Genomic DNA, 13,736 nt, shown 5'->3' with positions numbered 1-13,736 from the left:
TCAGCATTGTGGGTGACATATTATATAGTGGGGGTTGGGTGTTAGAGGGATTGAATTAATCCAAAATGTTGTGCAACCTGGATTGTCTTCTGTACTGTGTTGTACATTAGATGTTGCAATAAAAAATGTATGATACAAAAAAAAATACGAAAAAAAGAAAAGAAACTCTTATAAATAGGTCAGTCCTATACCTATGAATAACATTGCCTTCTGTCACTTAGCACTCTACTGTATTTATTATTATTTTTTAAAACATGTATTGTATGAAAAACATGGTGGTTGCTATACACAAAAATAGTCCCATTTCATTGCACATGTTTTAGTGAGTAAAACTTTATTCTGTACAATAGGTTAGCAGAATCATAGACAAAGCTCAGAAAAAATAATATATTACAGAGGAAAAAACTGATTAAAAAGGTCATCAGACACAGAAACACATTTTGTTCCCAATACACCCATCACATCTTTCACAACTGAAATCATTTTCTTGAAACTTTACACTTTTGTATAAAACAGCATGTATAACTAATGATATAAAAATCATATCCACTAGTCGATCTCTACGGAAGCCAAAAACTGCTAGTTTTTAATATTTGTTATTCTTAAGATCACAAGGTAATTATTTCATATCGTCCAGAAAACAGGCTTTGATATGTAAGGGGTGTTCTTTTTTTCAATAATATCCACCTCGCTGGACATATACCGCTTTTTACATGGCCACATACTCAATAAACTAACACCTTGACATTAATTGAAATTATTTTATTGACTTATAATACGAAAAATAATCGTATTGCTGCCGCCAAGAGAGCAAATCTCCGTTACACAGCGGACCAATGGCTGAACTGTGACAACAACAATGTGGCTTAAAATTAACGGCAGAACTGATCGAGGTTCACTGTAACTGTTAAAGTCTGTTCACAGTTTCTGATCCGATAATTAAGTCCTTAAACACTGCAGACCCCATAGCGTGTCCCTGCTAGTATTGACTTCCTGTTTGTCTTCTTCTGTTGATTTATCTGACTTCCAACGCTGTCTTTTAGGCCCAATCCCAAACCACTCCCTCGACCCTACCCTCCGTCTGTACGAGGCTCCCTCCTGTCAGATGGAGGGAGTAAATGCAGCGGCAAGCTTTGGAACAAACTCCCCTCTCCAGCAGAAACAGGAAATGCCGTAACTGTATGTAACAACGGTTTGAAATCAGCATCTCTTAGACAAAAAATGTAAATTAATAACTCAAATAAAACTCCAAACATCTTTCATTGTGTTACTTTTTCTGTAAAGCTCTTTTAGTTTTAAACCTGATGTTTATAAGCTTCTTAGTTTTTGCAACAGTCTGTAAATATACACAACTTTATAATAAAATGCACACATTTACCTTTTTCTAGACTAAACACAGGTATGATCCTAAGTTAAAAACATATGAGGTTATCATGAGGTTGTTAACATCGCAGTTTATCAGTGGATGTTTGCTGGAACTACTTTTTAACAGCGTGTTTCCTGACGGACACACACAGCGTGACTCCGGTCAGGTAGAGACCGGTCTCAAGTCAGCACCGCTGCAGACTCGCTGTTTGAGGGCTTGATAGCCCACTCCCCCTCCACACCGCTCCACACTCGTTGGTTTGGAACAGCACTTAATGTGGCGGACCCTCCGCGCGAACGCGCAAACGGAGGGGTAGTGTGTAGGGGTAGGGTGTAGGGGGCGGTTTGGGATTGGGCCTTAACCTCTTTGCTTCTTTCCCTTGATCCTCCTTAGCAACAGTGATGTTATGCTTAGCAACGGGTTAATGAGTATTAATAACCTCTGGAATTTCTTAACTGATCAGAATCGAGTATTCAACTAAGCCGTGTAAGAACTTGAGATAATCAAGATCAGGAGGGCCATAGATGGCGTCTTGACAACCATAGCAACTGATTTAACTGAACATGTCCAGTCAAGGAGAATAGTACATTATGTTTACATCAAGGTCTAACATAGGCAGATCGTCTTTTGTTTTCAGGTGTTATATCAATAAAACAAGCTTTGTTTTCTTAAAACGTCAATAATTAACTTGTTATCTCAATATGGCATTTACATAAGTATTGCAAGCAGCTTCGAAAGAACTCTTACTTTGCCAAATATGTAATTAATGCGCAATGCGCATTTGACATCATCGTGACGGGCCTTATGAGGCCTTTGAATTTATAGTTTGAAATGCCTTTATTTTTAGGGGGGTGCAGCTGCACTAAATGGCTTCATGGAACAGCAAGGTGATATCTCAGCACTGAGGCCCTCCGCATCCTCAACCTGGCAGTGATTCATTATATCCTTACTAATATTTTGTGCATCTAATAATGTGCACTTTCTTTTCCAAGAAAAACACGATAAATGTTTTCTTTAAGGGGATGTTAGAAAGGAAGTTTAAGGAAAAAATGATAGGTTTACAGTAATGTAAAAATCTCGATTAATAATAAAATCTATGAAAATCAGTTTTATTTTGGTGCGACAATTAAGCTTTTGTTTGGTGTTTCTGTCACTTCAAACTCTTTGCATAATCTAATTTACAGTTGTGTTTGGCTTGTATTCCTCAGAAGCAGCTATTTTAAATAGTCAAGGATTTACATAGAAAGATTCCTTCCCAAATTCATCACACAAGAGTTCACAGATTTCACAGAATATTGCACCCTCTAGTCTCATCTCGCCTGTCCTGTAATGGCTTGTTTGACCTGCATATTAAGTATGTGGCTTAAGGGCACATAAGGTGTCAGTAAAATACCTTTCAAAAAGTTTATATATACACATTAAGGAAATATCCTGATATTTCCTAATGACATGTTATTAGGGCACCATACACCATAGCATCTGATGTACAGTTTGGCTGATGACAATACTGAAAATGTATCATTTACTGCTTTGTCTTGTTCTCCTTCCAGTTTTCTTCCAATGTTGCTTTGGGTTTATGTTTTTTGGTGCATCTCTTATCTCTAAAAACAAAAGATAAAGAAAATAATGAGACATTCCTTATACAAGTGATGTACACTTCCACTATTCAGTGTTTTAATTACGTTACCTTTGTGAGAGAAAGCAAACATCACATCACCAATATTTAACTATCAATATCAAAAACCCCTTCTCTACTACATTTATCCCGTGTTCACCCGGTTTAAAGGTTGTTTATGTGCACCCTTCACTGAACATATATAAAATTATACTCAGTATAATGGATACATTATAGTATCCATTATACTGAGTATATATGGATAATGCATTAGCATTAGCTTGTATTGAGTTTGGTTTGTGGTTGTGCTCTTACCAACTCAATCCTCCTTTTTGGCTTTCACGCTCTCTATATCCTGAGAGGCTTCAGTTGCAGAAGTCACTGCGCACACATTGAGAGGAAATCAATACATGATACAATACAATCGACATTGCAGACTTCATACAGAGGAAACTTTCACTCGTTTAACATATGGCTTCACCATCACCAAAACTAAAGAGACAACTAGTGTAACAATGCACCACAGGAGAGCATCCCTTCTTTGTCACATCCAGGTCTGCTGAACTGGTTACTAGTTATTCACCTGGTTTCTAAGCTTACACTCACAATACTGTATGGTGAATGGTCTGGTATGCACACTGCATAGATTCCAGAGAAAAGGTTTTGTAGATGTTATGCAATTTGTCTTCACCAGACCAGTTTTCTACACATTCTGCCTGTAGAGGCATCTCTGCCCTAAAAGTACAGCATGTTCTCTGACAGTCAAGGGTGGAGTGCAGGAGGAAATGAAACCACTAGCTCTGCTTCTTAAAGGAAAACTTCACCACCAAAATGATCGTCTGTAAACTTTGTTTATATTGCTTTCACACTGCACAAAACAACAGAATAAAAAAACAGAATTGTTTTTGATTCATTTGACTGGGGGAGGGGCCCCTTTTGACCCTATTAGGCTTGTTTAGGTTTAGGCGCTTTCACACCAAGTACCTTTCCCAGGAATAGTTCTCGGAACTTAGTTCCCCGGAAATCTTTAGTTCCGGAAGTATCTAGTAGATTGCAATTCACACCGGAATAAGTCCGTGAGGGAGCCGCTGACGTCACTTCTTCTTCTGCTTTAAGTTTACTGGCAGGCCGCAAACAACTTCACAGCGTATACTGCCACCCGAAGTCCCCGGCCGGAAATCCCCGGAGTTGGGGACTGGCTTCAGTAGAAGCTGCTGGGAGTCTTCCCAGCAGCTTCCGAGTAAATCGCCAGAAGCGCCGACACCTCCTCATCACTCCACCGCTCCCATGTTTTCTTTTGTGTCGCCATAAGTTAGTCTCTCTCCGTTGGTGCGTTGGGCTAATGCTAATAATGCTAATGCGAGCAAATAAAATGGCGGCTTCACAAAGCCTTTCAGAGTTTTACGGGGCGTGGTTTGCAATTCGCCCAGCCAATCAGAAATTGGAACCTTTTTCTCCCCAGGAGAGTCCCTGCTCTTTAGCTAAACTAAAAAGGGGTGAAAAGGTTCGCAAAAAAAAGTTCTAGTTCCAGATCTTTTTGGTGTGAACGCAAAATCCCAGGAACTATCGGAACTATTCCTGGGAAAAGTACTTGGTGTGAAAGCGCCTAATGGTCTCGAAGGCTTAAAGGTCCCCTATTATGCATAAATGCATTTTTTCACGTGTTGTATACATAAATATGTGCCACCTGTGTGAAGACATTCGGAAACTTTCAGGGAAAAGGATACTGTCCCTTTTTCTTCTGATCCACCTATTCAAAAACCTGTCTGGAAATTAGCTAATCAGATTTGGCCACTTTGCGATGTCACAACTGTTTTTCTTGGTTGGGCAACGATTAGCCACAAACCAACCAAGGTAACCCCCGCCCACCTTATCACCTGAATAGAGTGGCGAAGTCCCTCCCCTTCCGGTGGACCTCCATGGGACCTTATTTCGGAAAAAATATGTATTGAAGTCAATGGAGAGAGAAAGATTATCTTTCGATCCCGTTTGAATTGTGCCACGAATTACACATATGATGTTTGTCAATTTAAAAGATCATTTTGCAAGTAAAAAAAAAAAAAATGTGTCGTAAAACTGTGTCTTGCACAACAACACACGTCACCAAGATGGCCGTCACTACTGTCTTGTCAAAAAAGTGATTGACTACCCTCACTATCACCACAATGAAACACGTCCAGAAGAATGTCATGCAAAGCTGCCTGCCTGCCTGCCTTCCTTTGATTCTCTCTGAACTGCCTGATCTTTTTAATGTTTAATGTCAACCATTTGTGCAGATAGCATGAAGTAGAAAAGATCGCCGAAGCTAATGTAGCGTTAGCGTTAGCATTTCTCCCCCGGGCTTAAATGGTGTATTATTGAATGATCACACCGGTGTGACAGTACTCTTCAAAGGGTTCACGAAATATGACTACTACTCTTACTGTTTAACATTTTGGGTTACTTAATGTTACTTAATGTTAAGGCTAATAAAAATGACAAGGCTAAGCCGGCTGTAATGCTAACTAACGTGCTTGCTACTAGCTAGGTAGCTAACTTGATCCAGCCACTCCTGGTCCTTTCATCAGACGGGGAGCGAAAGAACGAGCAAGACCCATTGCTGGTATGATAACAACCTGGTACTAAGCACACAGGCATCTTGTTAAAGTTATCTTATCTTAGCTATCTCTATTTTAGTGGAGGAAAACAATTGTGACATCAGTTATGAGTGACATCACTTACGTGACTCTGGGATTTGTAGTCTTTCTAGTTGCGTATTTTTCATAGTCTTATATTTCAACAGTTTTACGACAAACTGTGACTTTTTTGACATGGACATTTTTTAAGATTGACAAACATCATATGTGTAATTCATGGCACAATTCAAACGGGATCGAAAGATACGTTTTCTCTCTCCATTGACTTCAATACATAATTTTTCCGAAATAAGGTCCCATGGACCGGAAGTAGATGGGCGTGACTTCGCCACTCTATCTCCTCCTAGAGCACCATTATGTTTTTTTAAACCAAGCATCTTGCAGGGGGGCGTGGCCAGCAGCAGCTCATTTGCATTTAAAGCTACAGACACAGAATCAGCACTTTTGAAACCGCCTGAAACAGAGGGGTTTATGGGATGCTACAATTATCTGTTTGGTATTAGGAGACAAACTCTTCAGAGACGTTTTGTGTATCTGATACCTATAATATATTGTTAAAATAAATCCCTGTGTTCCCTCCAGAGGGAGTTTCTCTCCCATACACCACCCAATTTTTTCAGCCTGGAGGCTTTTGAGAACACACAAGAGAAAAGTTGTATTCAATAATTCAAGGTTACATGTGGAGTGAGACATTTATAAATAAATTGTCATTTTGTGGGTAAATTATTCCTTTATAAATTACAACCAGATGTCCTGTGCATTTACTTAGTGCTAAATTACATTCCCAATTAAGTCAAATATTGTTTATGTTACATTTACATTGACTTGTATGTAATTTGAAGCAACACGGTATGATAGAAGACAGTTCACAATAGAGTACAATGAGTGAGAGTTGCGTGACTGAATCTATTGTACTGTTAGCATGCTCTTGGTAAAATGGACACACTCAAGAAAAGCGTTAATTTCTCATTCCCAGAGTGTGTGATTGCTTTTTATTTGTTCACACTATGTTATCTGTTCAGCACCACGGCCCAACAATATCCTGTTCATCCTGTCAGCTCGGACCAATCACAGGACAGGCAGGGACCAATGTAAAGTATTGTTTATTACAATGACAATTTTATGGTAAACTGAGTTTGTTGTTGCCATGTGTGTTTTTACCTGCTTAATTATAATGGCAGCCCCTTCAAGGGAGTGATGTTGTTAAACTTTGTCTTTATGTGTAACAAGAAGACAGATTGGCTTGCATGGCTGGTGAAGGGTCATTGATCGTTTACCTGGATGTAAAAAATAATTATGAAAACACTGAAATATTTCTTCATTTTCTATCCCCTTTCTGCTTGTTTACACATCTAATTGGTAAGCATGTTTGCATAGATTTACCAGCTATTTTAGCTAGTAGCAATGCTCTACTGTTTGACCTCCACCCAAAAACTCAGCCATCCGACCAGTAAGTGGACGGTGACTATCCAGGGTTCCTGCAGGTTTCGCCAACTCAAATTTAAGACTTTTTAAGACCTTTTTAAGACCACTTTGAATAGAATTTAAGACCTATTTCACGGCAAGAAAGTATGAAGGAAAATTGCTATGAAAGAAGAAATACGTCCCATAAATGTATTCATGTTCAACATAAGAACAATGACTGAACATAACAGCATAACAGTACAGAACTGTGTTAGCGTGTTAGACAAAAAGTGTGTATGTGTGTGTGTCTCTGTGTGCTTGTGTGTGTGTGTGTGTGTGTGTGTGTGTGGGCTGTGCAATTAACCATATTTTAATCACAATTACGAAACAACATAATCGATTATTTTGCTTTGCTAGGTTGTGACAGTGCACTACAACATATTTGATTAATTAATTTTAGTCTAATTTATTTTTATTTATCATATGTGTGGAAGTGCGCTCCAAAATATTTGTTGATCTTGTTTATTGGTATTTATTATTTTTGATATTATTTATTTAAATGTATCATTTATTTAATTTATTTTTTCCGTTGAATTATACGTTCAGGGTAATCAACAGTTAAAAAGATACTGTCCAAATTATTATTTGTTTTAAAGTTCAATAAATGGATGTTTTCAAAGTCAATTAATAATTGTATTTAATAATTGTGATATCAATTATTGACCAAAATAATCGTGATTATGATGTTTGCCATAATCGAGCAGCCCTAGTGTGTGTGTGTGTGTGTGTGTGTGTGTGTGTGTGTGTGTGTGTGTGTGTGTGTGTGTGTGTGAGAGAGAGAGTGACAAGAGCTATATTCAGAGCTCTGCTGCCTTGGCTACAATCTTTCATCGTTGCTGTTGTATGATTGGTGTTTAACTACGGTATTTAGCGTCTACAGCACCTCCGCTTTTAGGGTTGACGTAGACCCAAACGTTGCCCGGAGGTCCCAATGTGTTGTTGCGGGAGCTGCTGCACTAGCTAACGCTGCACTAGCTAACGCTACATTAGCCAAACAAACGCTAATTTATTTTGCAAAAGGTGCAGCGGGCTTTAAACACGTTCCCCTCCCCTGGTTTCAACCAAGCACTAAATTTGATGTTTTCCAACCAATAACGGTTGAACTTACACTTCCCCATATTTATTCGAAGATACATGAGTTTCTGTCTGCCGCTAGCTGAAGCTTGGTTGCTAGGTTTCTAGCTGGGTGTTCTCCAATAAGGGGCCGGCGGAAACAAAGTTAGTGATTACTGGTTCCATGTTGACTTATTTCAATACAAATTGTTGGGGGGAACTGAAAGGCTATTACCATACTGGTTACTTTGCAGCCCGGACATTTCCCCCAAAACACATTTAGACGCTATCGCAACACAGAAGTACCTTTCAAATCCGATCATTTTTAAGACCTTCTAAATCATATTTAAGACCTTTCTTATTTTTTTGGCCATATTTAAGACCTTTTTAAGGCCTTAAATTCATATTATCAAATTTAAGACTTTTTAAGACTTTTTAAGACCCCGCGGGAACCCTGCTATCAAGCAGTTTAACACATGGTTTTACGCTAATGTCACATATAGAAAACTGAATCGGAATATGCTTTGAATAGTTTCTTTTGTTTCTGCATTACAGGTTTGTCAGGAAACACTTCAGGTTTTAATCATGTAAAATCACTGAGCAGTAAACTCCCTCAAGAAATACAGAACGGTGTTAAAAAAAAGGCATATATCTCCCACTAGGATTGTCACATATAGAAAACTGAATCTGCTTTGTTAAGTCTCTGTTGTTGGAACAGATTACTAAAAAGAATGATGAAGGATTTTAGATTTTTATAATAGACTATTAAAGAAAACAGGGTAAACTTACTTACAATGATCGGTGTTAGAGTTTCATACCTTTAGGTGAGGGATCTGCCTTTGTTTGAGCAGCTGCAGTGACTGGTGATAATGGAGGCAACAGTGGAATAGTTGCTGCAGCAATCTTTATATCTATAAGAGTGTGTACTGCCTCGTCCGATGCTGATACTTCACTTGGTTCTGAAGCCTCGTCTGCTACTACTGCTGGTGATGGGGCTTTAGCTTCAGTTAGTGCTGTGGCTGTTGCTTCGGTTGGGGCTGTGGCTGTTGGTTCAGTTGGTGCTGCAACTTCAGTTGGTGCTGCAACTTCAGTTGGTGCTGCGACTTCAGTTGGTGCTGCGACTTCAGTTGGTGCTGCGACTTCAGTTGGTGCTGCGACTTCAGTTGGTGCTGCAGCTTCAGTTGGTGCTGTGGCTGTTGCTTCGGTTGGTGTTGCGGCTTCAGTTGGTGCTGCGGCTGTTGCTTCAGGTGCTGCGGCTTCAGTGTATGCTGGGGCTGGTGCTGGGATTGCAGCTACAGCTGGAGCTGGGGCTTCAGATGGTGCTGCAGCTGGTTCTGGGGCTTCAGTTGGTGCTGGTGCTGGGATTGCAGCTACAGCTGGAGCTGGGGCTTCAGATGGTGCTGCAGCTGGTTCTGGGGCTTCAGTTGTTGGTGCAGCTGGTTCTGGGGCTTCAGTTGGTGCTGGTGCTGGGATTGCAGCTACAGCTGGAGCTGGGGCTTCAGATGGTGCTGCAGCTGGTTCTGGGGCTTCAGTTGTTGGTGCAGCTGGTTCTGGGGCTTCAGTTGGTGCTGGTGCTGGGATTGCAGCTACAGCTGGAGCTGGGGCTTCAGATGGTGCTGCAGCTGGTTCTGGGGCTTCAGTTGTTGGTGCAGCTGGTTCTGGGGCTTCAGTTGGTGCTGGCGCTGGGATTGCAGCTACAGCTGGAGCTGGGGCTTCAGATGGTGCTGCAGCTGGTTCTGGGGCTTCATTTGTTGCTGCAGCTGGTTCTGGGGCTTCATTTGGTGCTGGTGCTGGGATTGCAGCTACAGCTGGAGCTGGGGCTTCAGATGGTGCTGCAGCTGGTTCTGGGGCTTCAGTTGTTGGTGCAGCTGGTTCTGGGGCTTCATTTGGTGCTGGGGCTGGTGCTGGGACTGTAGCTGCAGCTGCAGCTGGTGCTGGGGCTTCAGTTGGTGCTGGGGCAGCAGATTCAAATGGTTCTGGGTATACACATTTTTCTGTTGAGGTAGCAGCGGATGCAGAATTGTCAGTTGGAGCCTCTCCCTCCACATGAGCAGCCACTACAGCAGGGGCCTCAACAGCTAGAGCTGCTGCCTCTTCTACAACAACAGGGGCCTCTGTCTGCACAGCTACAACAGCAGGGTCCTCTGCCTGCACAGCTACATCAGCAGCGTCCTCTGCCTGCACAGCTACATCAGCAGGGGCCTCTGCCTGCACAGCTAGATCAGCAGTGGCCTCCTCAACCAGGGCTTCGACCACAGGAGTGGCCTCAGACAGTAACGTTTCTACAGGGACGGCTTTCTCTAAATGGGGTAGTGCCTCCAATACCTCTACAGCAGCCTCAGGTTCAGTGTAGGCTTCAGTTGGAGCAGCAGTTTCTGGAACTGGCTCTGAAGGGCTGACAGATTCTAGCTGTGGCTCAGGAGTAGACAGGAGGTCCTCCCCAGACCCAAGATCCTCCTGGGCCTCCAGGGCTACCAACACCACATCAGCTTCATCATCGGCTCCTGGTTGAAAATTGTCCGGTAAGGCAGTCTGCACAGGCAACTGTATCTGGTCCTCGATGGTTTGTGCATCTTCTGCAATGAAGCCATTTCTGACTGCTGTAAAAACAGGGTGGACAACAGAACATTTTTTATATTTAGATGTACGACTTGCAAGCATATTATCAATCTACATCGCCCCTTTGTGATGCCCTGTTAATCTGTAACAGTAACTACCTGACAACGCTAAGCAACAAAAATGATTAAGAGAACATTCCTAATTTCATTAAATTGAACATGATTTGGGGGTTGGTGAGCTAATCTACAGTAGGCTTCAATAACAACATTTCTAATGGCCAAATTCAAATGCATCCTAAGGTGACATTCAACGAAGAATAGACTTCTATATTGCAGGGTGTTAAATTATTCCTGTATTTTATTGTCTTAATCTGTCTTAATCAGCATGTTTTTGCATATCATTTTGCTGTTCTTGTAAGAGGCCAAAGACAAATGTCTGAAGTCAATCTAATAAATAATATGAATAATACAAATTAACCTTAACTCATGGAATGCAGGAGATGGAAAATAAAGGCAACAAGGTTCACAAACTGCATTGCTAGAGAAAACATTCTTTCATTTCCCTGGTTAAAAATGTGATTTATTGAAGCCAGTCTTTGTCTAAAGCCCGGAGGACATGCAAGTCACTCTCTGAGGAAATGAAATACACATGACAATGCATTTGTTGCATTTTGAGAGAGACCCTTCCTTCATTCTCCTTTTTTACCTCTGCTGTTATAGATATTTGAACAAGTAACAAGCCCTCAGGTGGAAAAACATGAATTTAGTATCAATGGCAGCCTAGGACATTTTAAGTGACAGTTTCTCTCTAGATAAGTTTTGCAGCTAATTTATTTGCAAAAACACCAGCTAAGACAGAGCAGAATGGTTCAGAAAGCTGAATGGGTGGATGGTTCAGAAGCCACAGCTTCCGGAATTTATTCGTCTGTCAGAAGTGCTAAAAAGAGCTGAGAGTGATGGGTGGAAAGGAATGTGACGGGCTGGCAACTCAAACGAAAAGGAATCATTGGAAGAAATGCAACAGAGAAAAAAAGTGGGTAAGCTATGCAAGTGACATATTTCTAATAATATCAAGTTTCAACTAAGAGTTCAGAACTGCAGACTTATAAGTGTTTTTTTTAAATGTCTAATTGTTATTATGGTATTACTTAACATACTCCCCTTAATTGAATTTAAACATGTTTCCATTAGTTTCCAATTTACGGCTCACATACCATCTAACAGAGTATTCCACACTGTTGTGCAGCTTGAACTGGTGTTAAAAACAGTTTTGGTGGAGACATAGACAGCCTCTCCAGGCATGGATGACCAGAATTTCAACATAATTTAGCAGCCAAAGATGATCCCAGTCAAAAGAAGTGCCATGGTTGGCTTAGAACACAGAGAAGAGGGAGGGATGGGATGTAAAGTATAGGGGGCCCGGTCAGGGGATGCGACCAGTGGTGGATCATACAGTGACTGTATGATTTAAAACTCCACCCATTCATTTGGAGAAGCCTTCCTGAAAAATACAATAAGTGGTTTTCTTGTGGGAATGATGTAAGAGTCTGGATAGCTTTTCCAGGTTACTGTAGCTGGCAGGCTGAAGAGACAATGCTATGGTACAAACATCATACACTGATGACACGCATGAATAGACAATCACGGTCAGTGTACACAGGGCTTGAACATAAGAATCCAAATGACAAACAAAACAAGAACTACAGAGCATGACTGCAAGTTCAGATGTAACATGTATATTCAGAAATTCCAGGATAGCCTGAAAAGCATTTGGGCTTTTTTACTAGCCCCTCTCCTTTGAAATCCAGCATCCATTGTTTTGTGCGAGCGCTAAATTCCTGGAGCAGTGTCAAACACTCCTTATCATGCATAAACAGATGGTAATCTAAGCAACTCACTTTTGAGGAAAACTTTCTATTCAGACTTTGGATGCACAAAAAGCATGCACACTATGTAGGGAAACATAATTTAATTCACAAATCAGACTACTGTAGATTGGCAGAAAAACGGTTTGGTCACAACTCTTTCCTCAGGCTGCAGATGCACTGCTGAACAATCCCAGCTGGCTTTCACACGGTGCTACTGTCAGAGTTTTATGAAGTCCTCACTACATTTTACAAAGCTAGCTTCATGTACATGTAAATACCCAATTGGCTTTGGTAAGGAGAGGAGTGGAAAATTAAACACAAACACACAATATAGCTCTCATTTGATAAAAAGCCAAAACATTCCGTTTCTGGCAGCATATTTTGAATGGATACCAAGCTAGAAATGGCTTATTAAAAATAAATGCTGACCACTTCTGGGGAGCAATGAGAAAATGGGTAAACATGAATAATTCTCTACATGGGCTGCTGTAGAATGCTTCGAAGCAGAAGAGAGTGAGAAAGCACACAGTGTTCCAGAGTAGAGTCACACACCCCTCAGCAAGCCTTGACTGAATAAAAGTGACTTACTCTACATATGTAAATGTAGAGTAAGTGTATAAATCATATGGTATGCTTATTCATTAAACATACACTAAGCTAGACACGTTTAGACATTTAAACATAGATTGTTCAAACTTACCCACTGTATCTCCATTGGCCTCCTCTGGCTTTGTACCTGGTCTTTTCTCCTGATCAACAGTCTGTGCACTGGATGAGGAGCACCCCATGTTTGTCAAAAATAGTTGAAATTGTTTAAAAATAATCTATTTTGTTAACAAACCCAAGTTCCACTGCTCTATATTAGCAAAGACAGAAACTGCACCATTTTCTCCACCAGTCTCTGATTCAATGCATGACCCGCTGTCTTCTTGCCCCAGATCTGTTGTAAGAATGCAGCCAGGCAGGGAAGGCACTACTACTGCTGAATGTTCCCGACTGCCTCATGCACAGGCACACTTTTCATGCAAGAGGGGGAGGCAACCATGTGTGAATGGAGTGTGTGTCCTCCCCTCTATAGGAGTGTCCCCTATGGAAGAGATCCACCACCTGGTGGTTATGGGTAATACATTTTCAAAGAATGCATTTCTTTAAAAGGGTTTAGTCGATGAAGTTATG

At 40.9% G+C, this 13,736-nt stretch overlaps 1 protein-coding gene across 1 annotated transcript; it reads right to left on the bottom strand.

Moving 5' to 3' along the window:
• Window positions 1-1,690: 1,690 nt before the first annotated feature.
• Window positions 1,691-13,503, bottom strand: LOC117497377 (uncharacterized protein KIAA0754-like). Its single transcript, XM_034149339.1, has 4 exons — window positions 13,261-13,503; window positions 8,953-10,734; window positions 3,297-3,362; window positions 1,691-2,967 (listed from the first exon to the last, which is right to left on the bottom strand). Exons 1-3 carry the CDS (start codon window positions 13,346-13,348, stop codon window positions 3,301-3,303), a joined length of 1,932 nt encoding a protein of 643 aa, XP_034005230.1. The 5' UTR covers window positions 13,349-13,503; the 3' UTR covers window positions 1,691-2,967; window positions 3,297-3,300.
• Between the last annotated feature and the right edge of the window lie 233 nt (window positions 13,504-13,736).

The sequence above is a fragment of the Trematomus bernacchii genome, unplaced genomic scaffold (assembly GCF_902827165.1).
Source record: "Trematomus bernacchii unplaced genomic scaffold, fTreBer1.1, whole genome shotgun sequence".
NCBI lineage: Eukaryota > Metazoa > Chordata > Actinopteri > Perciformes > Nototheniidae > Trematomus > Trematomus bernacchii.
The sequence above is the reverse complement of the archived record's forward strand: the minus strand, read 5'-3'. Positions and strand labels throughout refer to the sequence as shown.

Coding starts and splice junctions, on each gene's coding strand:
- LOC117497377 (XM_034149339.1), bottom strand. CDS start 13,348: ATGGGGTGCTCCTCATCCAGTGCACAGACTGTTGATCAGGAGAAAAGA. Junction 10,735..13,260: donor GGCCAATGGAGATACAGTGG/GTAAGTTTGAAC, acceptor CTGTTTTTACAG/CAGTCAGAAATGGCTTCATT. Junction 3,363..8,952: donor GGCAGATCCCTCACCTAAAG/GTATGAAACTCT, acceptor ATGTGTGCGCAG/TGACTTCTGCAACTGAAGCC.